General features: G+C 35.0%; 1 protein-coding gene across 6 annotated transcripts in view; it reads left to right on the forward strand.

Moving 5' to 3' along the window:
- PLCZ1 (phospholipase C zeta 1) overlaps nt 1-26,621 on the forward strand; it is a 103,475-nt gene that overhangs the window by 72,036 nt on the left and 4,818 nt on the right. For all 6 annotated transcript variants that reach the window (XR_011977015.1, XR_011977016.1, XR_011977018.1 and 3 more), the window contains 3 exons: nt 3,961-4,077; nt 6,423-6,592; nt 12,318-12,435. Coding sequence is in view for 1 of the 6 variants with exons in the window: in XM_072653605.1 (XP_072509706.1) it covers nt 3,961-4,077; nt 6,423-6,592; nt 12,318-12,435 (405 nt within the window). In the remaining 5 variants the exon portion in view is untranslated. The remainder of the gene's footprint in view (nt 1-3,960; nt 4,078-6,422; nt 6,593-12,317; nt 12,436-26,621) is intronic.

The following is a 26,621-nucleotide window of genomic DNA, read 5'->3' on the forward strand; positions in this document are numbered from 1 at the left end:
CTGTGACCCTAGGCAAGTCACTTAACCGTATTTGCCTCAGTTCCTTATCTGTAAATGAGCTGGAGAAGGAAATGGCAAACTACTTCAGTATCTTTGTAGAACCCCCAAAAGGGAATTATGAAGACTCAAATATGACTAAGTGACTGAAAAACAACATATATTATACATAGTAGATGCTTAATAAATACTTGATGAAATTGAGTGGAATTATTGAAATATCTGTTAATTTAATTGCGTAAGGTACCTCAAAATTATTTGAATTTGCATTTTGGGTTCTTAGAAAGTTTGAATAATTTTATTTGATTATTGATAATTTGTTTCTTCTTCAGAGAATCACTTTTCAATATTCCCTTATGTTTTGTTTCTTGAATATAGGTTTCTTTCAGATGTCAAATTTTCATGAAAGAATTTAAAGAAAAATTTTATTCTCATAAGGTTCTTTCCTTTGTAGTCCAGACATTTTTTTGGTTATATAAAAGCTATTTTTATAAATCCATTTATTTCCCTCTATAATTTTCTGTATTTGTTGAATACATAAACATCTTTCTTCTCTCTATAATCACAATGGATATAGCATTATGTTTTTATGATCATTGATAAATTTGATATTAACTTTGTACAATTTATTTCCACAAAGTTTAGTGATAATAATAACTAATACTAATGTATCAATTTACATTTTGTCATTTGATTCTCCACAACTCTGTGAGGTAGGTGCTATTATTACTATATTTTTATAGGTATGAATGTAAACAAGGTGGGATTTTTGTTGCTTTTCTTTTTGAGTTCAGTTTTCCAGGCTCAGGTTTAACTGTAAACATCTGAAGGATTAATCTCCTTTGAGCCCTGGTAATCTACAGCTGTAACCCATTAGATGCTGAGACACATTGACTTTCATACCTTTGGGCACTAAGCCAATCAGGTGCAGAGTTTTGGCACTATGCACTTCTGCCCTGAGTCAATCAGGTGCCAAGGAAAACCATGTATATAACAGTGTATATTGCCTTGAGGCTCACTTGTGGGAAGAATGTTTCACCTGAGAACTCTTGATGTCCTGGACAAGACTGGGTAGCTGTTGTTAAGGGGTCCCCTCGTTATGAATGTGAACCTAGAAGAAGAAAATGAGCATTAAGCACAAAGAGAAAATGAATGTAAAGAAGAGAAAATGAGTATTGAGAGAACTAGAAGTAGCAGCAGCTGAAGGAACTTGCTAAGTAGTGGGAACTTGCTTAGCAAAGAGGAGATCTCTCATAGATTAAGAATGAACTTGTGCTGGCAGCCTTCCTGTTGGCAGGATCTGTGCAGACTAGAGGAAAGTATGGAATTTAGTGAGACTAGAATACTTGCCTCTTGTTTCCCAGTCATTGTGTTATGTTTTGGAGCTAAAGCTCCTACAGAGGTAAAAAAGAAGCCAAGGGAGAAGTTGCTTTTGAGCTTCTCAAAGCCAAGGCTATGACTGGAGGCAGAGCTTTAGTGGAGTAGCCCCTCCTCCTGTGAGGTGACACATGGAGCAGGAGCAGAAAGCTACCTGCATCAGAATCCAGGCAGGAGTTGGGAACAGCAGGATCACAGACACAGAAGGAGGCAGAGCCATGGGAATGAATTGAGGCCTGAATCAAGATGAAACCTTTGTTGCCCAGCTGCCCCTCAGGACTTGGAAGCAGAGGCTGGAGCAATGTTAAGACTTGGAGCAAGTGTATACCTGAGAGTGCCAGGTGGGAGCCTGTAATGGCAGCATGGAAAGGAAACATGCCCAAGAAGACTTTTAGAATTTAGGCAATCTATTTTGAATGAGGAGATTGTAACATACTGTGACCTAGGAGTGGAGGGTGTTGTGTTCTCTGTTACCTCTGGAGATGTGTTGTGTTAAGGGGAGACCCTGGCCCAGCATCACCTGATTGTATAAACAAATATTTTAGGACAATATATTACATATTGAATGATATGTTTTATTTAAGGCCATGTGGTCACCCTGGTAATAAGTTGCTATGCTGTTATGGGTTGTGAATGCTTTAGTTTCTTGAATAAGGTTTAGTTCTGAATGAATACAGACCCTTGCAATTAGACCCTTAAAATTATTCACAACAGTAGCCCTCACAAGTGCTGTGTTGATTGGCATTACAATAAGTGAGGAAACTGAGGCTAAGAAAAATTGAATGACTCACCCAGGATCACACAACTCATGTTTGAAGCAGGATTTAAATTTAGGTCTTCCTGACTTTGGAATTTAGTACTCTATCTACTGTGCCACCTACTAGCCTGGCTGTGTCAAACTTTAATCTATTGTATGTCTTTAATTTTAATTTTGACATCTATGTTTTTTCCTGAGAATTATTTTTCCATTTTGTGTCCATTACCAGATAGTTTTGATAATTATTGATTTGTAGCATAATTTTCCTTCTTCCCATAATTCTCTTTGATCCTCATTTACTTAATCATTTTTATACATAAATTTTATGTTTATAGAGAGAGGCAGTATGGAGTAGAGCAGAAGTATTCCAGGCCTGAGGGTCACAGGGTAGAGGTAGCAGGAGTGGAGGAGAGGGAGGGTCAAACACTCCCCAATATCATACAAATCAGATTAAAAGTTGCAATTGGGAAAGTATTTAACAAAATAAAAATACAATAGAACATAAATAATTATGCTGACATGTGATTTTCTAAGTCATTATGTGGTCCTTAGGTTAGTGGCCCCTATTTCTACCTGAGTTGGATACCACTAGTATAGTAGATAGAGATTTAGTCTTGAAGCCACAAAACCTGGGTTCAAGTCCCATCTCTGACGTATACTGTTTATGTGACTCTGGGCAAGTCACTTAACTCATCACTGCTCTAGTCAACTCTAGGACTGCAAGTTGTAGCAAAGGTACTAACCTGAATTTATATAAGGAGTTTCCTGACATAGAAGCTGCTTATACTAAGAAAGTCACAGATCTGGTGTCTATCCTTCATAAAGTAGGCAGTTATTACTTTGGTTGGCATTACATTATATCTGTAAATTAATTTAGTCAACATATTCATTTTTATTCTATTGTCTTGACCTGTGCTTGGAACAAAAATAGCAGTAGTAACAATTTAAATTTATACTGAGCTTTAAAGTTTACACAGTTCTTTCCTCAGAAGAACTCTGAGAGGCAGGTAGTATACGTGTGCTTTACAGGTGAGGAAAATGAGTGTTTAGGTGACCCACTTATCGTTATGCACACTGATATGTGCTTGGGGTTGGGCTTTAATCCATGTTTCCCGATTTCAAGGCTAACAATATCTATTAGATAGCTATGTCTTCAGATGGTTGATTCTTTATTTCTGTGTTTGTCCCATAGTGGGGTAAGACCCAAGTATCTACTACATATTGTTGTGGTTGTTCAATTTTTACTTCTCTTATTATCATCTTCTGTTTATTGTTAGTGATTTTTAGAAATGCTGGTTATTTGTGTCTTTATGTTATATGCTTCTATCCTGCTAAAGGTTTTTCTTATATCTTTGACACAACCTGTATGACCGTGGACAAATTTCAGCCCTCTGGGCCTCAGTTCTGTCATCTGTAAAACCAGGAGTTCAAAAAGATGACTTCCAATAGCCCCCTTCAGGTCTAATTCTAAGATCCCTTGACCAAAGAATTTCTGGACCAGACCATGAAAGGAGGTTAAATGCTTAATCTCTCTAATTCTTTATTTTCTTCTCTATAAAATAGGGAAAACAATCTTTGCTCTATCTCCTTCACAAGGTTAAAAGAGCTCTTTTAAAACTATCGAGTACTAAACAAGTGTAAGGTATAATTATTTTCAATATATATACTTTTACTAATATGATGTGCTAAAAGTATTAAAAATACTAAAATATTTATGCTGAAAGAAAAGAATAATATGAATTCGCACAAACAAGAATATCAAGAACTGCTTGTTTCACTTATTTTAAATACAGAAATATTTCACAATGTTCCAATAATACTTTTTTTAGCTCGTGAATTTATCACACATACCAACAGTTTCATTACAAGAATTTATCCAAAAGCAACCAGAACAGACTCTTCTAATTACATTCCTCAAGAATTTTGGAATGTAGGATGTCAGATGGGTATGTAGAGCAGTTGCATCTTTACTTACAAAATATGCAATGAAGAATATTTTAATGATATATTGGTAATTCACTATGTTATTGATTTTTACTGAAGTAGAAGCTGGTTCCCTTCTTTCCTTCTCTCTTAGAATTAATAATATACTAGGTATCTCAAAATGTTGACTGAGTCTCAGTAGTGATATTTTTAAAAAATCATATGCTCCAAGAAGTAAAGCAATTTTTACATTAAAATGGTGGTAAGGGAACTCTTAAGTAACTAGGGTGTGAATTTGCTTTTTATTTACCATTTATGTGCTGTTTTAGACATGTTGAATTTAAAATGCCTATAGAACACCTAGTTCAAAATGTCCAAAAGGTTATTGGTGATCTGGGACTATGTAGATCTAAGAATCATCTGTACAGAGATGATAATTACCCATGGGAGCTGATGAGATCATCAAGTGAGAAAGTACAGAGTAAAAAGAGAAGATATAGGACAGACCCTTTGGAACCACCCATGATTGGTGAGTTGTTTGACCTTCATTCATTTAAAGAGAAACAATGACATCAGGAGGGTGACGTCTTGACTTATAAGTGAATTGGATTTAAGTGAGGCAGAGATGTGCAAAGTCCTCAACCTCATTCTCTCCTCCAGGGTCATCTGAGTCCAGTGACAAGACACAGATCAAGAAAGCTGGAAATGACCCCAGCTATAGTGGGAGACTTTTTAAGTTAAGGTCTTTCCCAGGTCTCAGTTTGTCTGAGGCAACACCCATTTAGTGATTTAAGGCTAAGTAAGAAATATGGAAAAAGATAGCCTAGTTTGCTTACTTAAAAAAATCAGATTGGGAGTGGTTTCTGGACAGAATAGAAACAATTGTTATTTACACTCACTCTGAGCCATCAAACCCAAACAATGACCAAGTGAGGCTTGGGCTAGGACCTATTATTGGCCAATCAGTGAGAGCTAGAGTAGTGTGGTTTTAAGGCATGATCAAGTAGTTCTATCTGAATCCCAATGGGCTTTATCAAAGCTGGTTTATCAGAGTTCTATTTCAAGAAATCATAAATGAAACTGCATGGGACAAATGGGTTAATTGTTCCAGTTTTTTTTAATAATAGAATAAATAAGTAGGAAGAGAAAAAAAATCGACCCCCCCAAACTCCAACATAATTTGTATTCCTTTGGGTAGTGTAACTTTGATGAAGATTGAGGAAAGAACATTGAAAAGGAAAAGTTATGCAGAAAGGAGAACCAGAGGAGAGAACATTGTCATGAAAGCATATAAAGGCGAGAATATACAGGAGGAAATAATGATTGATAATGTTATAGGTTGCAGAAGATTTATTAAGTATGAGGACCAAGAAAAGGTCATTAGATCTGGCAATTAAGAGTTTCTCAGTAACTTTGGAGAGAGTGATTTTAGTTAAATGAATGACGTTAAAAGCCAAAGCAAAACTGCTGAGGGTTTAAAAGAAAGTGACAAGAGAGAAAGTGAAAACACCTACTAGAAGGGGCTTTTTTAGAAGTTTAGCTGAAAAGAGGAAGAGGAACAGTAGATAATAGCAATCAAGGATGACTGGACAAAGTGAAGGGTGTTTTGTTTTTTTTTTTTGAAGGACGTAGGAGACTTGGATAAGTTTGAAGGTAGCAAGGAGGATCCATAGATAGGGAGAGATTGACTTGTTCAAGGTCACTCAGTAGGTATATGTGAAAAATAGGACTTGAACCTGGCTTCTAGTTCCCAGAAAGCAATAACCTTTTCACTTCCTGGGCTGAGAAAGACCACCATAACCAGGATTTTTTTTTTAACAGTCTAGTTCTATGTGCAAGGCAACCAACTTGAACCTTGTCCGAATGACTGTTAGATTGAAATTGGAACTCATCTGCCTTTTTTGTCAAGTTCTCCTGGTTCCCCAGTTTATCAATTAGAGGAAATCTTTTTCTTCTCCAAAATTCATTATTCTGATGCTACCTTTACCTCTTAAAGAGTTGAGGAATATTAGAAGAAATTAATCAATGAATCCTAAAGATTATTTTTCTCTGCTATTTCTTAGCCCTTTCTTTTCTTATCTATTTCTCCTCTGCAATATGTACTGAATAGGATTTAAAAGAATCAACTTCTCTGTGATTTGTATCATAATTTATCTTAGTAATTAATCCTTTCAGTTCATTTGCACAAAAATTGATGACAGCCTATGGATAGCTGACAAAAGGAACCAAAATAAGAATACTGTTCCAGTGTCACATACTTTTAAAAAATATAGCATGATTAATTTTAAATGGATTAATTAACTTGATGTTTCTTAAATGCAGCCTTCTTTTCCACAAAATATAACAATAATGTTCTTTTTTTTCACAGTTGCCTTAAATTTCCAAACCCCTGGATTACCTATGGATCTGCAGAATGGGAAATTTCTAGATAATGGTGGCTGTGGATATCTTTTAAAACCAGAAATCCTGAGAAATCCTAAATTAAACTTCACTCCCAATGAATTTAAAGAGTATAATCCAACTACACTTTCAATAAAGGTATGTTTGATGGCAGTTTTATGAATATTGGCACATGTTTCCTATTGCTAATAGCTAACATTAATGTCATACTTGTAAGATTGCAAAGCATTCTATAAACATTATTTCACTTGAGCCTCATAACTATACTGTGAAACACATGTTACAATTAATGTTACTTCAATTTTATGCATGAGGAGACTAGGACTAGAATAGGTTGAGATTAAGTGACTTGTTCAGGTTGAAGAGGTAGTATTTAAACCCATGTTTTCTGTGTCCAAGTTCAGCTTTATGTCTTCCATGTCACATTTTTGACAGTTATGCAAAAAAATGACGAGATTTCAAAATAAAGAGATTTCAAAATCTCTTTAGATTTCAAAATAAAGATGACCAAGGTCATGGTCATTTTGTATGGATATAACTATCTTAAGGATGTGAAGATTTATCATAAGCTGGTCTAATATTAAGAAGTCAGCTGGACTGAGGGGACTGGGGCACTATAATCACTCCTTTTTTCCCTAAGGCCCATCTGCTCTGGACCAATGAGAAATCAACTAGAAATCAGCCTTGATGGAAAAAATACCTTTAATAGCAGGTATTGGGCTCCCCCTTTTCAACTCTTTGACTCATTAAGCACCCACCCCAAGAATCCAGAAACAAATTGCTTAATTATTAGGTTTTGCTTCATTTCTTCTTAAATGACATAGTAAGAATGTAAATCAAGTAAATTTACTTAAATAAAAAGAATGTAAATTAACAGTTTAAATTAAGTGTGGAACAGGTATTTATTTCCTAAGTACAAAATAAATGCTGAAAAGACTTATAGGTTGCATTGACAGAACAACTGAAAGAAGATTTAGTAACCTAAGTTATAACTACTGTTAAAACATTTTTGGAGACTGATATTTAAACCTCTTTGGAACATAAGGTAGTATGAAGGACTGTTGAATAACCATTGCAGTAACCATTGCACTTTAGTTTTGTACCGCCCAAACATTTGCTAGTCCAGGTATTTTGGCAAAATGGTCCTATCTTCTTGTTGGTGGTCATTTCCAAATGGCGGACTAGTTGGTGGGGACTTTTCTCTTTGTGCTCCCAGTCAACTCCAATGTAAAGGACCCAGGACCTCCAGACTTTTATAACTTACAAAATTGTTTCCAACCATAGACAAGTCCATCTTGGGTGTAGAAACTTATTCATCTAAGATTAGGGCAGAACAAACACAAAAAACGCAGCTCAAAGTCTAGGCTATCACTTAGGTAGGACATTCCTCACAGTCACATGGCAGCCAGGCAGGGGCATAGGCAAACCATTGTTCTCCCCAGCCCCTAAATTAGACCTGACAAATTCCAAAATCAGAAAGGAAGAGACCACTAAGTTTGAGATTACTGTCTTAAATATCTCCAGAGTCGTCATCTCTTCCTGCTCAGGGGTCAATAAGGGGAATGATCCATCATCTCAAAGTACCAAGCCCTATTAGCACCAACTCAGGTTAATACATTTGGTAGAAAGCAGAAATATAGATAAGTGGAGGAAATAAAAACCTAAAGGACTAGACTACTTTGTGAGACCATGGCAAGACTGCCTGGTCATAATGCTGATGAGGCAGGATAGGCAAGCACAGCAGAAAAAGGCTTCATGACAGGGAGCTGGTTATATGGAGATTAGGGTAGTGATTTTGGGTGGAGCTGATTATGCCTGTGGCATAAGGGTAGGCTACCCCTCTATTCATCTGATGTGTCTAGAATTCAGCATAGGAGTTGTGGAGGAGAGAAAACTGCTGCCAGGACACACAGAAAACCCTTCCTAAGACACAGCCAGGATGGTGAAGGAACATCATGAATTTGTGAAAGCAGAAGTGGAGGATATTGATGAGATTATTCTTTCCCATTCATGGTATGAGGGAGAAAACCCAGGCAGCGGAGTTTGGAGAGTTGAGTTCAAATCTCATCTGTGTGATTTTCAGAAAGTCACTTTGGGATTTGGTTTCTTCATCAGTAAAATAGGGTGTTATACTTGAGAGCCTCTCAAATCCTTTCCAGTTCTGGTTCCAGTTCTAATAATCCTTGAGACTTTGACTATGAGGTACCAGGGATGAGAGTAGGGGTGGGAAAGGCAGTGAAGAGTTACCTAACAAAAGCCTGTGAGGTGCACTTGATCTCAGCTACTAAAGTGTACAATAATGACATGGGCAGAGTCCTCAAATGTGGCAAAAATAAGATTTGCAGAAGAGTAATAATAATGTGGGAGGTGTCTGATAGGGAATTGTGTTTTAAGCTAAAAATTCTTTCTTTACAAAGGGTAAAGCTAACATTGGTACCTAGCCAGTAATTGCAGTGCCCTCCAAATCCCTGGCTCTTACCAACAATGGGACTTTTCCTATATGGATTTTCATTGGTCACAATAGTCTTTCTAACTGGTTTAAGGGATGATTGTTTAGTTGTGTAGTTTCCCTTTTAGAGAAAAAATTGGAATGTAGCTGAAGAGGAACCTGGCAGGATAGGCTAGAAACCATCATTAACACCTACTGATCCAAAAACCACTGGAAGTGTGACTTCCCTGGGGAAAGATTGTCTCCCTCTTTCATTTTCTGAAAAGAGAGAGAGCACTGGGATAGTCAGCTACATAGTGTACTGGTATCATTGCTGTTTTGGTCACTACCAGGACCAGGAACTTGCAAAAGAGAGAATGTGGGGAGCAAGAGGGCAGACCATAGATACTTGTAAACCATGGACCATAATAGTGAATCTCTCACCCAGCTATCTTCGACTTCATGCTGGCTTTCTCATTGAACTTATTTTCCATTTCTTTTTTTCTTTTAAACAGTCTATTCACTTACTAAATTGTAAAACTCGTCTCAAAAAGAAAACAGGTTCTCTAAGATATTCTCTTTTTGTGTATGTGGCTTTGCAGGACTTAAATGGGAAAATAGTGTAGATCTGGGATTTGTGCAGGGGAGAGAGGAGAATGACAGAAACAGAGACAAAGAAATTCTCTTTTAAAAGCACTGGTGTGTCCGATTGGAGGCTGAACACAAACCAAAGAGGTCTTTCTTTAATAAGCAATTGAACATCAAATAATTCACAAGGAAATAGTCATCTTAGAGGCTTGTGATGGAGAATAAAATAATTTCTTTTTACTTAACTCCACCCATTTTAAGAGGGAAGAAAAGAAATGGAATTATTTCTGCAATTAATAGAAGATTATTCTTCTCCTTTACCCTTAAAAGAATGGGGGGAGCAGGAAAACATTTGAGAGACTTTGTGCCTGAGAGGTAGTTCTGTGTACCAGTCCATTTAAGGATCTTTTGCTTCCACTGACACTACTTGCGTTGCTTCTCTACAGTTAACTGGTTGGTAAATTTCCTATTACAGGGTAGGGAAAGGATGTATTTCTCTAACATTGCCACCTTGTCCCGAGTTTCTTTGTAATTCTCAAAATGAAAATTTTTTTCTCTCTCTCCTAGAAGTCTTTTTCATGAATTCTAAATCACTAAGCCAGTGAATTCTGGGAAAGAGTTTATCTGGCTATTTTCATTCTATTTGGCTATTTTCCTGAGTCTCACGTGTCTGTGGCAAACATTCACAGAATGGCGATACTGGAAGTAGGGAAGCGGAGAAAGAGAACTTCAGGGATATCATTACCCTCTTATGTGTGACCTGGGTTCCTCTGAAGAAAGTAAAGTTAGGAAATCAACTTTTAATGTAGAGGGAGAAGGGAACAGATGCTGCCACTTGGAGTGGAGAGATAGCCCTGAGGACTGTTTAGCCACCCAGAGTTTTAATATTATATCTTTTAAAATTGGATTTTATTCAGTTAATGTATTCTAAAATATAAGCTGAATGTGTTTTTCCTTTGGGTTATGCAAAATTGTGGAGATAAGAATCTTGATGGAAAGTGTGGATAAGTACAAGCCAATTTGTGATAAATGTATGAAATACCATTTGCAAATGATTTTAGATTTAAAAATCTAAAGTGAACCTAGAGAAATCTGGGCCAAGGAGAAAAGGGAAGTCAAAACTTCAGCATATAGGAAACTTATACTACCTTGCAATAGGAGCATCAACCCCTTACATATGGAGGGTAGCCTACCCTTTATAATATAATATTATGTCTTTAAACTATCAGTCCAATAGGGTGAAAAGTCACCAATATTGAGTTATAATAACAACTCATAATTGATACATCACTTTAGGACTTAACTCTATGAGCTGGATAGACACACATTATTATCCTCATTTTAAAGATGAGGAAACTGAAGTTTAATGACTTTCCCAGGGTCACACATTTAACATTAGAATTGGACTTCAAATTTAGATGTCTCTTTTGACTCCAAATCAAATGCTTTTTAAATTTCTGTTACCCTACTCTATGTTAACAGCCTAAAGCCTGGAACAGATGGTTTCTTGAGGATTCTTTCATTTCAAAATGAATTAAATATGAGTTAAATTTTTGTGATCACATGAAAGTCTTTTTTTGTTTTTAAAAACATAGATCCCTTTAGTAGCTTGGTGAAGTCTATAAACCCCTTTCTAGGAATAATGTTTTTAAATGTGACAGATAATATACATAGAAATACAAAGAAACCAATAACATTGAAATATTGAAATTGCCAAAATATTTTTCTAAAAAAGTTTGCAAACCTCAGATTAAGAACCTTTGCTTTAGTTAAGCCATTGACTTCAATAATAGAAGTTAGAAGTGAAACATTATTCATACATATATGTGTGTGTATGTATATATGTATATAGATACATATATACATGTATGCATATGTATAAATATACAGGTATACACATACATACATACATATATATATCTTCTTGAGTTTTGTTTATATATATATATAAGAGATATATTTTATGGGACACAGTTATATTCCAGTTTTGGTTTTCTTTCTATCAGTTGTACAGAAATTAGTGAGAAATGATAAGGCAAAGAATCATTAATAAATAATCCTCATATAAATTCTGCTATCTGGAAATTCTAACGTAAGAAACTGGATTTTTTTTTTTTTTGGAATTTGAAAGAAGGCATTTATTTGATTTCACTGTCTTTGAGGTCTATAATATATAGACACAAATACACATATACATACATTTACACATGTATACATACACATATGTGAATAGAGGTAGTTTTCAGGTTAGTTGAGGTTCTCAAAATAAGTTAGCCTATTTTAACAAAAATAAGTCTCAAGTTCCAAAGTACAACTAAAGGTACAATTAATACCTGTATTATCTGATCCTATGGAATTCTATTATAATGAAATCATTTAGACTAAATCCATGAAGATGTATATATAATTGGCTAAAGGGGAAAAATGGGAACTTTTGTTTTGTATTATTTTGATAGCTACCCCATTTAAAAATGACATTAGATTGGACCAAAGTTTCTTTAATGAGAGGTAGTGCTGAATTTTGTCTGATCTTAGAATCAGAAGACATGGGTTTGAATACTGTCTCAGATATTTCCAAGTTGCATGATCCTGTGAAAGTGATTCATTCTCTCTGAACCTAAGATACTTTATTTATAAAATGTTAAAAATAATGGCATCCACCTTACAGGGTTATTTCGAGCCTCCAAGCAGATATACTGTATATAAAGCACAATGAAAATTTTAAAGTGCTATTTAAACCTGAGCTCCTTGCATTACTGAATATATACATGTGTATATATGTAAAGTGAATTCTGATGAATATTTGCACTCCAAAATTATTCTTATACTTAAATTTCATTTGTACAGCTCATAAGTGGTTTCCAGTTGCCTCCTACTTATAGGAATGACCCACTAGTGCTGGTAGAAATATATGGCATTCCAGATGACCAAACAAAACAACAGACTCGTGTAGTTAGAAAAAATGGTAAGTTCTAAAGTCATTTTTACTCAATTGTAAAAATGAAATCTTTTAGTTATAACAATATTTATGAATTGTCATGATTTATATTATTTTTTGTGTTAAATTCAAGATTATTAAAATTTTATATGGCAGTTATTATGAGCAGACCTTAAATTTTGGATAAACTTTTAAGAATTCTCATACAATCATTCTTTTTGGGTTACAGAGATTTTATTGATCAAGCCTATATTTTCCATTGTTTAACATATCACTAAATTGATAGTATTTATTTACCAGCTGCAGAAAACTCAATTTTCAAACCCCAAATAGGTAATAATAAAACAAAGAAGATTGAGTGCCATGGCAGAACATAATGTCTTTAAACTTCTTCAATTTTTCTAGGTTAAGGATCTGTGGGTTTCAGGTCTGATTTAGTGGGTTTAGGAGGTCAGTTCCTATTCTAAATAATTCTTGAATGTCTAAATTGGGACATTTATAGGCTAGAGAATCCAAGACAATCTGGAGGTCACACAGGTGTTTAGGATAAATTTGGAACTCAAAATCGTGTGGAAGTGAATGTTGAAAACTAAAAATAAATTATTTTATTTAAAAAAAAAATGATCTGTCTTCCACTGATCCTTTGGGAGATGATTCTCCAGACTCCAGCTGAAGTATCTTAATATATGTCCTATTGCCAAGCATGGAAACAAAATATCCTGAAAGAGCAAGAAAGTGGTCTGGAACTGGTCCCCACTTCCTCCTTCCCTCAGAGGCTACTTTAGTGTTTGACATGAGAAAAGGCAGAATAAGCTTGGGAAATATCACTCTCAGTACTTTTGGTGGTAGGTGGAGAGAGAGGAATTGGTGACATATGAGTTGGACGAGATCTAAGAATTATCTTGATAATCCATCCATCATGAAACCTCGATAATATCCATGAAAAATTTTCATCCAACCTCCAGTTAAAGTTTTCAGGCTATAAAGGAATCATACTTTTTAATAAAGGTCATTATACTTTTAGACGCTTTTAATTGTTAGGAAGCCATGTTGAGCTAAATTCTTCCACCTTATATAGTTTAACCATTGATCTTAATTCAAGGGCCATACATAGAGAATCAAATTTCTTTTTCATGTGACAATCATTTAAGCATTTCAGAATAGCTACCAGTATCCCTCCAAGTTTTCTCTTCTTCAGATTAAACACTTACAGCTCCTTTTAATAATTTTAAAAAATATAGCATAGTTTCAAATTTCCTCACTGATTGTCTTCCCTTGGCAAACTTCCAAACTTAAAAATATCTCTTCTAAAACATGATGCCCAGAAATGGACACAATAATACAGGGGTGATACAACTAAGAGAGCTTATATGGGATTTCTCTTCATGAGTTTTATACAGTCTCTCAAATACCCAAATTGTTCTCTGATCTCATCAATTCAGGGATTTCCTTTAGTGATACAGATAACAATCCATCTTTGTCTGCCCATAATTTCCAATTCTCATTTAGTTCCTCCCAAAGGTTTACTACAAGGGGTCCATGCAACATTCTGGAGGCCTTTCTTGCTTTCTCCAAATAACAGGGCAACACCAGAGGAGCACTCTAGCTGTTTAGTTGTCATGTCTTAATGTCACCATTTCTTCTCTGAGTTTAGAACCAGAAGACATGGGTTTGAATACTGTTTCAGATACTTCCCAGTTGTATGACCCCAATCTTGGATGACATCATACACTACTATTCTGCTTTAGAAGTCTTCATTGGTTATATGTAATAGCCAGTTCACACCCATTATGAATCTTTCCATTGCTGTCTGTGGGATGAATTCTATTTGTTCTTTGGAGGTAATGGTATTAATTACAATATTGGTCAAATACTGGTATTGAAAATATGTGTCTAGGTTGTTATGGGAACTTTGGTGCCTGTAAAAGTGCTATACAGTTCCTGAAAGCAAGGCAATCAATTTTCCTCCTTTATCAATTCTGAATTCGGCTCACTGTTTCTCTTGTCAGTCCAAAATACTATTGGACAAGACTATAAGTGTCTATTCAGATGCATGCTGAAATCTGAAAAATAAACATTTTTCATTATTTGGTCTTTCTTCTTTGGATGGACGATTGATTATTATTAAATAATCATAGATATCTTCCTGGAGACTCTTCAGTATCAAAGGGCTTAATGAAATCAATATAATGTCCTCCACAAATAGAGGAATCTGGAGTACCTCATTACCTACAGAGAATTTCTCCTTGCCCTGGACCCTGTGCTGGATCTTCTCCATCACTATGGTGAATATTTTTGTAAATCATGTATTTCCATGTTTTATGTCTCTTCTGATTTTTACCATCAGAGAGACACAACTTGGAAGGAATCTTGAATGCTATTGATTCATACTTGGGAGGCACTGCTTTGTAAAAGAGCCTATAAGGCAGTGCACTGAGTCTTCATATTTCTATCTCTCTCTGTATTGAGTAAGAAACTTACTTTCATGCATTTTTTTGGAACTACATTCTCTTCTACACTGGCAGATGACTGAATATTTGAATTCTGAGCTAATCTGAATCAATTCCTTAGATACTTTGAAAATTAGACCTTTATCAGAGTAACTTCTCACATATATGTTTCCCAATTATCTGCTTCCTTTCTAATTTTAGCTGCATTTGTTTTAATTACAGTAAGAATTTAAAAACAGTAGATATCATCTCTACTATTTCACAATTGTCCAAAAATATTGAGAATTCACATACACATATGCCTGCATATACATATATACTTGCATTTATATATGTTTATATAATATATATATGCATATAACTCATACATTATATAGGCATTACATATGCACCATATAATAATACATGTGTACCATACATCTATAGATGTGGATCATATATCCACACATGTATATATAGTCCATACATTGTATGCATATATGTATATAACTAATATTATACATACATATATATGTTTAGACATATATAAGTATGAATGTATATCTATATATTCATACATCTATGTATGTGGATGGAGCTTACATTGTCTGTATTTATGGTCAATTATGAGATAGTAGAGATGAGACCGATTGTAAAAGCTTACTTGTAAACGAAATAAATGTAGGTAAAATTAGAAGGGAAGCAGGTAACTGGGAAATGTATTTGCAACAAATTACTCTGATAATGGTCTAATTTCCAAAGACATAATTAACTGATTCATATTAGCTCAAAAGCTGGTCATACAATCATCTGCCAGCATAGGAGAGAGTACAGTTCCAACCAATTCCTTTGAGAGTAAATTCTTTCCTTCCCTTGCCCTTGACCAGTAGTGAACCCTGTGAACTTTGGAAGGTTGGAGGATTTAGAATTCTCATTAGTATCCTAGCAGCATCCATAGGACTGCAATAACTATCTGCAGTGTGCCTGCATTAGGATTCAAGTACAAATTAGACACACAGGGAAAGGCAGCTTTAGGACTATGGAAGGATCTCAGCAAAAAAGCACACTATGCTGTGCTTTAATGAAGGTCTCACAAAGTAGGGGAGGAATTCTAGCAAAAGGAATTCTAGGAGTTGTGCTACCCAACGTTTGCTATCATATACTCTAGATTTGGTTATTTTTCATTTTAAATCTTCATTAAGCAGCAGGACTAAGGATCATGTTATATCATAGTAAGAGTTAAGTAAAATTATATTTGTAATTTTGGATGCCTATGTCATAGAGTAGATAAATTTGACTTTAAAAAATAACAAAGGTGACCCCTTGCATGGAATGAATTTCTGTTCATTAGAAGTAATAATTGGATATGTAATTGGAACTCTCTGATATTATAATTGGATCTCTGATTTTGTTAATATTTGTTAATATTCCTTCCAATGGTCCAGGTCCCTACACATCCATGCCTTCTCACCCTTTTGGACTCCTATTCACATACATTTGTAATATCTACCACAGAGATGTCTACCTAACATTCTAGGATGCCCTACTTTACTACTCATGGGTAGTAAAAAGATGTTAGTTATCATACTTTTCCAGTCATGAAACATCTTGATATTAACTTTTATATTTTTTCTTATAAATAATTCTTCATTGGTGTAACCATTCTATACACATAGGTAGAGGCAACATGATGTAGTAGATAGATTTCTGGACCTAGAGTCAGGAAGACAAGTTCAAATTTAGCCTTGGGCACTTACTAGCTATGTGACCTTGGGAAGGTTACTGTTTACCTCAGTTTCCTTAACTATAAGATGGGGATAGTAATACCTGCCTCTCAGGGTTGTTGTGAGAATCAAATATTTGTAAAGTGCATAGCACAGTGTCTAGCACAAAGTAGGTGCTACATAAATGCTAGCTATGATATCATAATGATCATAATAATAGTAATATGTATTTTCCCCCACCATATATCTCTTGATTGCTCAGTGATCTGAAATACTGATATTTTTGAAGTTGTGTCAATCCATGATTCATAGCCATTCAGACCTGTCATCACCAGGGGACCTTTGATGTTCATAAGACAGATTTTTGTTTTGAGGGACTTACAGGGTCATTAAAAATACTGTGTAGTTTACCAGTTGAAGAGCTATATGAACATAAACCTTTGAAGAGAAACTTAAGGTGCCAAGAATAATCACTGGGTCAAAGATTTGGAGAAAATGATGAGCCCACCACTAACTAGTTATATGACCTTGGGTAAGTCATTTAAACATCTTCATCCCTCAGTTTTTCCAATGGAAAATGATTGAAATGATTCAAAGGAGATAATTCGAATATACAAAATGGCAGATGATTTTCAGATCATGTGACCAACAAGATGGAGGACAAGACATTTTTTCTGATCATCACCTCTCAAACATCTCTAAAGTAGAAATAATGTACCAAAGATAAAGCAGCTTCAGCTGTCTCCATGGTCTTCGGCAGCAGGGACCTAAAGGAAGGTAAAAACCTCCATGAACAAATGCCTAACTTGTTCTCACTCAGCTTCTCCTTCGGTCCCTGGGCCTCACCAAAAAACACAACCTCATAGCTCAGTCCACCATCCCTCCCTGTAGCGTAATGGAGACACAAGTTCCAAACTGAGTAAATTTGCTGAGGTCTTAATAGCCAGTTCTTTTGACAGTGTTGAGTGTTGCAAAAATGATCTCTTCAGGAGAGTGGAGAAGTGGTGAAAAAGACTGAGCATTTGTAGGCAGCTAGGTGGTACAGTGGATAGAGTACAAGTCTCAGAGTCAGGAAGATCTTTGTTTTTAATTATATTTATAAATTATATTTTTATTTATTTCATTAAATATTTCTGAATTGCATTTAACATTCATTTTTTTAAAAAGAGTTTTGAATTCTCTCCCTTTCTCCTGCCCCTCTTCCACCCACTGAAAAGGCAAGCAGTATGATATTAAGTATAAATGTGAAGTTAAGCAAAACATATTTCCATATTAGCCATGTTTCTAAAAATAATTAATTCAGAAATATCTAATGAAATAAAAATATTTATTTATTTTTGGTTTTCAACATTCACTTCCATAAGATTTTAAGTTGTAAATTTTCTTCCCCTCCTTTTCCTCTCCCTTCCCCAAGAGAGAATGCAATCTGATATAGGCTTTACTTATCCATTCATATTAAATATATTTTTTCACATTAGTCATGTTGTAAAGAAGAATTAGAATTAATGGGAGGAAACATGAGAAAGAAGAAAACAACATAACAAAAGAAGAGCAAATAGTATGATTCCTTCCATCTGCATTCATACTCCAAAGTTCTTTCTCTGCATGTGGGTAGCATTTTTCATCATGAAATTGGAAGTTGTCTTAGATCCTTGTATTGCTGAAAAGAGCTAAGTTTATCAAAGTCATTCATTGTACAGTGTGGATGATCCTGTATACAATGTTTTCCTGGTCCTGCTCATTTCACTCAGCATCAGTTCATATAAGTCTTTCCAAGTTTTTTTCTGAAGTTCATCTACTCATCATTTCTTATAGAACAAAAGTATTCCATTACATTCATATGTCACAACTTGTTCAGCCATTCCCCAATTGATGGACATCCCCTCAATTTCCAATTCTTTGTCACTTCAAAAGGGTTGTTATAAATGTTTTTGCCCCTCTTGGATCACTGCTTAGTCAGGGCAGAGGGGTTTGTTGTAGCTTGATGAAACTATGACCTACACCATGTAGTATTACTCAAAATAGGTCATAGTGAAGATTTTTGACAAAAGGTGATTCACCGGAGAAGGCAATGTGAAGCCACTCCAATGTCTTTGTGAAGAAAATCTTATAGACAGTATTAATTCAATGAAAGATATAACATCGGAAGATGAGCTCCTCAGGCCAGAAGGTGTCCAGTACTTACTGGGGAAGAGTGAACTACAACTACAAATAGCTCTAAAAAGAGTGAGGCAGCTGGGCCAAAGTCAAAAAAAGTTCAGCTGTGTATATGTCTTATGATGAAAGGCAAGTCCAGTGCTATAAAGATAAATATTTCCTGGGGACCTGAAATGCAAGATCTATGAACCAAGGTAAGCTGGATGTAGTCAAAAAGAAGATGGAAAGATTAAACATCAACATCTTAGGTGTCAATGAGCTTAAATGGATGAGAACGGGTGAATTTGATTTAGGGGATAATTATGTCTACTATTAAGGGCAGGAATTCCTTAGAAAAAATGGAATAGCCTTCATAGTCAATAAAAAGGTATGGAAAACAGTCCTGAGTATAATATAAAAAACGACAGAATGATATCTGTTCAAATCCAAGGCAAACCATGAAATATCACAGTAATCCAAGTCCAAGGCACCCCAATCACCAATGCTAAAGGGTTGATCAGTTCTATGAAGATCTACAACATCTTCTAGCACAGATAGTGGAGGGCAAGCTAGGGTAGTATAGTGTGTTGGCTTTGGAGTTAGGAAGACCTGAATTTAAATCTAGTCTCAGACACTAGCTGTATGATCCTGGGGAAGTTGCTTGAATCTATTTACCTCAGTTTACTCAACTGAAAAAGAACTTAGAGAAGGAAATGGCAAACCATTGCAGTATCTTTGTCAAGAAATTTGGAGTTTCCAAATGGGGTCTTGAAAGTTGGATGTGACTAATCAACTAAAGCACAATAATATCAACAAAATAGCACCAAAAATACTATATTTATCATAGTGAATTTGAATGCTAAAGTTAGAAATGAAAAGATAATTGAAATAATAGGCAAATTTGACCTTGTAGTACAAAATGAATCAGGGCACAGACTAATTGAGTTTTGTCAAGATAACTCATTGGTTATATCAAACACTCTTTTTCAACAACCCAAAAGGTGATGCTATGTCTGGACATCACCAGATAGTCAATATAAAAATCAGATTGATTATGTACTTGATTATGTACAAGACCTGGAGATGACCATGGCTCACATCACAAGCTTCTTATTGTAAAATTTGGACTTAAATTGAAGAAATTATGGAAAACCATCTTTCTGTGTTGATTATTTAGATCATTACTTATGATCTAAATAACATCTTTATGAATATGTAGTGAAGGGAATGAAGAGATTAAGGTGATTAGATATAGTGCATAGTGTGTCTGAAGAACTATGAACAGAAGTTCACAATATTGTACAGGAGACAGCAATGAAAAACATTCCAAAGAAAAAGAAGAGCAAGAAAGCAAAATGGTGGTTTGATGAGGCTTTACAAATAGCTGAGGAAAGAAGGAAAATGAAAGGTAAAGGTGAAAGGGAAAGATATACCCAATGGAATGCAGAATTCCATAGAATAGAAAGAAGAGAAGGTTTTCTTAAGTGAGCAATACAAAGAAATAGAAGAAAACAATGGAATGGATAGAATGGGAAAGAAGAGTTCTCTACAAGAAAATTAGTTATCAAAGGAAAGTTTCATGCAAAAATAGGCATGATAAAAAACAAAATTAGTAGAGACTTAGCAGAACTAGAGAGATTAAAAAGTGGCAATAACATAAAGAAGAACTATATAAGAAATATCTTAACATCACCAGTAAGCATAATGCTGTGATTATGGATTTAGAGCCAGATGTCCTGGAGAACGAAGTCAACTGGGCCTTAGGAAGCATTGCTAATAATATGACTAGTGGAGGTGAAAGACTTCCAAATGAACTATTTAAAGTCCAGAAAGATGATGCTGTTATGGTGCTGCCCTTAATATGCCAGAAAATTTGAAAAACTCAATAGTGGCCACTGAATTGAAAGAGACCTCTTTATGTCTTAATCCTAAAGAAGAACAATACAAATGTTCTAATTACTGGACAATTGGACTCATTTCACATGGCAGCAAGCTCATGCTTAAGATGCTTCAAGCTAAGCTTCAGCAATATGTAAGCTAAGAATTACTAGAAGTGCAGGCTGGTTTTCAAAGAAGCAGAGGAACTAGAGACCAAACTGTCAACACTCACTGGATTCTGGAGAAAGCAAGAGATCTGTAGAAAAACAGCTGCTTCTTCTTCATTGGCAACATTAAAGCCTTTGTGTAGTCCACAACAAAAATGTGGCAAATCCTTGAAGAAATGGGAGTATCAGATCATCTTACTTGTCTCCTGAGGGAACTGTATGTGGGTCAAGAAACAATAGTTAGAACCAAGCATGGAATAACTGATTGGGTTTAAGTTTGGGAAAGGAGCACAGCAATGCTGTATGTTGTCACTTTATTTATTTATTTAACTTATAAGCAGAATATATCATGCAAAATTCAAGGATGAATGAACCAAACATTCAAATTAAGGTTACTGGGAGAACTATCAACAATCCCAGCTATGCAGATGATACCACTCTGAAGGCAGGAAGTGAATATGAATTACAGAATTAAGAAGCCTTGTAAGAAGGATAAAAGAGAAGAGTATAGAAGCTGACTGGAAGCTTAACATAAAAAAAAAAAATTTAATATTGTGGCAATTGGTCCCATCACTTCCTGGCAACAGAGGGAGAAGAAATTGAAGTATGGTTAGATTTTATAATTTTGTGCTCAAAGATCACTGCAGACAGGAACTGTAGCCATGAAATTAAAAGACACTTGCTCTTTGGAAGAAGAGCTATGACAAATCTGGACAGCATACCAAAAAGCAGAGATACTGCCTTGCCAAGAAGGATTTGTGTAGTCAAAGCTACGGCTTTTCCAATAGCAATGTTTGGCTATACAAGTTTGACTAAGAGGGAAGCTGAGAACCATAGTATTGACACTTTCAAATTGTGGTGCTGAGGAAGACTTTTGAGAGGCCCTTGGATAGCAAGGGGAACAAATCAGTCAACACTGAAAGAAATTAACTCAAACTATTCATTGGAAAGACAAAGACTGAAGCTGAAGCTTAAATACTTTGGTCACATGATGAGAAGGCAGAACTCATTGAAAAAGATCCTAATACTGGGAAAGATTGAAGACAAAAGGAAAAGGGGATGGTAGAGGATGAGATGGATAGTGTTATGGAAGCAAAGAATATGAGCTTAGAGAGACTTCATGAGATAGCTTGGTATGCTATGGTCCCTGAGGTCACAAAGAGTCTTACACAACTGAACAATTAACAACCAAAAATTATTTTTTGTACAAATAGGTTCTTTTCTTTTCTATTTCATCTCTTTGTGATGCACATCGATTGGCATTGCTGGGTTTTGCTATAGTTTTATAGCCCTTTAGGCATAGTTCGAAATTGTTCTCCAGAATGGTTGAATGAGGTCACAATTCCACCAATAGTGCATTTGTGTCATTATTTTTCCACATACCTTTCAGCATTTCTTCTTTTCCCTTTCTGTCATGTTAACCAATCTGATAGGTATGAGGTGGTACCTCAGAGTTCTTTTAATGTGCATTTCTCTAATCAGTAGTGGTTTAGAGCATTTTTAAAAGGTGATTACTGATAGCTTTGATTTCTCCTTTTGAAAACTGTTTATATCATTTGACCATTTATTAACTGGGGAATAGCTCTTATTTTTAGAAATTTGTCTTTGTTCTCTATATATTTGAGAAATGAGGACTTCATCAAAGAAACTTGTTATGTGTTCCCCTCCCTACCCCAATTTCCTGCTTTCCTTCTAACTCTGATCATACTAGTTTTATTTGTGAATATCCTTTTTATTTTATATTCATGCACTAAAAATTATCCACTTTACTTCTGATAATTCTTGTTATCTCTTGATCAGTCATAACCTCTTCCTTTATGCATAGATTTGGCAGGTGAGTTTTTCCATTCTCTCCTAATTTATTTATATCACCCAATCTATTTTCCAGTTATTTTTCCAATGAGATAATTCACATTATCTTCCATTTTTCTTTCTTTTGACTTAGATTTATTGTTTCTTCATGTCTCATAGAATCATTCGTTTCCACTTGCTCAATTCTAAATTTAAAGCAATTTATTTCTTCAGTGAACTTTGGTATCTCTTTTTCCATTTGACCAATTCTGCTTTTAAATATTCTATTTTCTTCAGTATTTTGTACCACTTTTATCAACCTGCTAATTGTGCACTTAATGGAGCCTCTGAGGCCGAAATGCAACAAAGCATAGATCAATTCTTTCCCACTTATGCTAATTTTGGCCTAACAGTTAACATCAAAAAAAAAAAAACAAAACCCACTAGCCAGTCCCACACCATCCATACGTAGAACCATCAGGTACAGCAAGTAGAGATGTTTTGAATACTGTGGATAAATCTGCTTACCTTGGTAGTATATTTTCCAGGAATGTCCACATAGATGCATGGTTGATTCACACATTTCCAGAGTTAGCTCAGTGTTTGAGAGGTTCTGAATGAAAGTGTGGGAGAGAAGAGGTATTAGACTGCCTACCAAACTGAGGTCAACAGAGCCTCATTGCTGTATCCCTGTGAAACCTGGACAGTATATCAGCACCAAGCCAGGAAACTGAATTGTTTCCATTGAAATTATCTTACAAAAATTATGAAGATCAATTGGATGACAAGGTACTAGATACTGAGATCCTTTATCAAGCTAAACTGCCAAGCATTCAAACTCTACTGCAGGAAGCACAACTCCTGTAGGCTGGCTATAGAATGCCAAATGTACATTTGCCTTAAAGACCATTTTACAGAGAACTCACATAAGACAGGTGTTCACATGGTGATCAGAAGAAGCAATGCAAGGACACTCTTAAGGTCTCACCTTGGAATTGATTGTGTGATATAGGAGACACTGGCAAAGGACCACCCAGCATGTCATGCCTACATCAAAGAAGGTGCTATGCTCTATGAGTGAAGCAGAATTGCAGTAGCTCAAAAGAAGTGTGAAGTGTACAAATTTAGAGACATCTCCACTGCAAAAGTTCATATAGACCATTTGTGCTCAATCTGTTGCAGTGCCAAGCTTGTATTGGTCTGATCATCCACAGTCAGTCATACTGTTCCTTCACTCCAACATAGTGATGTCACTTTGGTCCTCTTCAAGAACAAAGGACAACCTTATGCCAACACTTCATATCATATTCCACAATGGATTCTAAATGGATATGAAACCTTAATATTAAAGATCAAATTATGAAAAAATATAGGCAATTGCAAAAGATAAAGTCGATAACTTTGATTACTTGAAACTGAGAAGCTTCCATACAGATAAATTTTTTTTTTGATTAGAAGGGAAATAATTGAATGGGAAAAATAATTTTATCACATTTCTCTGATAAAGTTTTGGTGTTCAAGATATACAAATAACTAACAAATATATATCCACACAAACACATATCGATGACTAATAGCCATTCCCAATAAATGAGAGGTCAGATGATATAAACAGTTCTCAAAAAGTATTGCAAACTACTTACCATTGCATGAAAGAGTGCTCCAAATCTCCATTAAGAATAGAAATGTAAATAAAATAAATCTGAGGCTTCACTTCATTCCCTGAAAATTAGTAGAGATCACAAAAATTACAATAGTTAGTGTTGGAGGGGTTGTGAGATAATTAGCACACTAATACATTGTTGATGGAGCTGTGAAATGGTGCAACCATATTGGAAATAATTTTGGAATTATGCAAATAAAGTGATGAAAATATTCATCCTCTTTGAACCAGAGACTACATTACTGGGCTAATATCCCAAGGAAATCATTATAAGGAGAAAGTTGCCATAAACATCTGCTGTGAGTGATTTTATAATAATTCAGGAAACAAAGTCTGAACTATGCAATTTATTAAGAAGTCATACAATGGGTCCAGGGTCCCCTCAGTAGGCACACAGTCCCTAAAAAGAAATTTGCAATGGCTTCTATGGTAAAATACAGTTATTTTTTTTAGAGTATTATTTTTGGATTTAGTGACTTTCTAGAGTTTAGGAGCTTTGATTGGTTGCATCCACCTGCATTCTTCAAAGCTGTTAGTGGTCCAATAATAAATGGCTTCCCTGAAATTACATGACTTACAGGAAAATGAAACTTAACTCTGGCAGCTGTACAAAATGCTGGAAACGATACAACATTGGGTTTGGTTCTCTCCATCAAAATATTTCTAGCATCACTTTTTGTGACAGCAAAGAGCGGGAAACAAAGTAGATATCCATTGCTTTGGGAATGGTTAAACAAATTGTGGTATGTAAATGTAATAAAATGTTACTATACTGTAAGAAATTATGTATGTGATGAATGCAGAGAAGCATGGACAAATCTACACGAATGAATTAGTAGTGAAGTAAGCAGAGCCAAGAAAACACAATTACTGTAGCAATGTGAATGGGAAAAAACTGCCCACAAAAAAATCAAGTGACTAAAATTTTTATTAAGATCATACATGAATTGAATGAAGAGATATAATCATAGAGGTCTGGAGGTCCACAGATGTACATTGCATGTGTTTGAGGTCTTTTTTTCAATTTGTTGATAACTTAGGCTGATTTTTTCTCTTCTTTGACTTTGAAAATTATTGCTTGTTACATATAATGGCTATCTGGAAAGAGAGGAGAAAGGATATTAAGGAAAACTATGATTATGGAAAAAATAAAAGACATTAAGGAAAATTTATTTTAAAAAATAACAGACACTTCAAAATAAACAGTTAAATGACATGAACAGGCAATTCTCTAAAGAAATCCAAGTTCACAACACTCATATGAAAAAATGGTCCCAATTACTAATAATTAGAGAAATTATTCTGGGAGATTGACTGATACTCACAGCTTGTCAATATCCTCCACCCCTCTGATTAGAGGTCTGGGAAGAAGAGCACTGAATTCCTCCCAAATCTTCCATTTAAAGAGGACTTCCAGGCTAGCCCTTTCTTTATTTCCCACTGGCTATACATCTTTGCACTAGACTTCATAATACTCCCAAACAGGGAAACTTTTTCCTACTTTCTCTCTTCCTTCTTAGTTTCTTTTTGTATGCTATCTTTCCTCATTAAATTGTAAGCTTCTTATAGTCAAGGACTGTCTTTTTCTTCTTGTTTTTTTTTTTCATGTTTGTATCTTTAGCACAGTCCCTATCACATAATAGGCACTTACTTTTTACTGATTGACTGAAATGAAATGAAATTTCAAAGAATTTTGACAGCTATCTGATAGGTAAAGGTAAAAAACATAAAAATGGAAAATGAAAATTGTTGGAGGGGATTCACGAAACAGGCCTACTGGTGTACTTTGGTCTAGTCATTCTGGAAAGCAATTTGGAACTATTCCCTCCAAATCACTAAAATATAAACACTCTTTGATCTTACTATACCACCCCTAGGTTCATAAACCAAAGAACTGGGTAGAAGAATTTAGATAGTAACAAATATTGTAAAGAAAAACAAATAGGAGAGACTAAGTCTTCTGATTAATTGAATTACTGTTATGACTCAAGAAGATCAGAGATTAATGAAACATGTTACCCACTACTTGTGGAACAGAATGATAATGGTCTCAAGGTACAGAATGAAATGTACATTTTTAGACATAGTTAATATGTGCATTTGCTTGGTTTGATTATTTATTTGTCATAAGAATTATATTTGGGGGCATGAGGGAAACAACAATAGTATTGCTTCCAAAAAAGAAGAAAAGAAAAGAAAGAAAAGCTGATCAATGAAACATTTTAAAAATATTGTACAGAGAAGAACAGAAAGAAGTTCAGAAAGAAACAGAGACAAGCAGAATAGCTTTGAAAGAAATATGTTGAATTTCTCATATTTTTTAAGTAAGCTATATGTAATATAATTTTTTTCATTTCACATAATTACCTTTTCATTTTTTTATATATAAAAATATTCATTTTTGAAGACAGTGTCAAGAATGTTT

This window comes from Notamacropus eugenii, chromosome 3, assembly GCF_028372415.1.
Source record: "Notamacropus eugenii isolate mMacEug1 chromosome 3, mMacEug1.pri_v2, whole genome shotgun sequence".
NCBI classification, from domain to species: Eukaryota; Metazoa; Chordata; class Mammalia; order Diprotodontia; family Macropodidae; genus Notamacropus; species Notamacropus eugenii.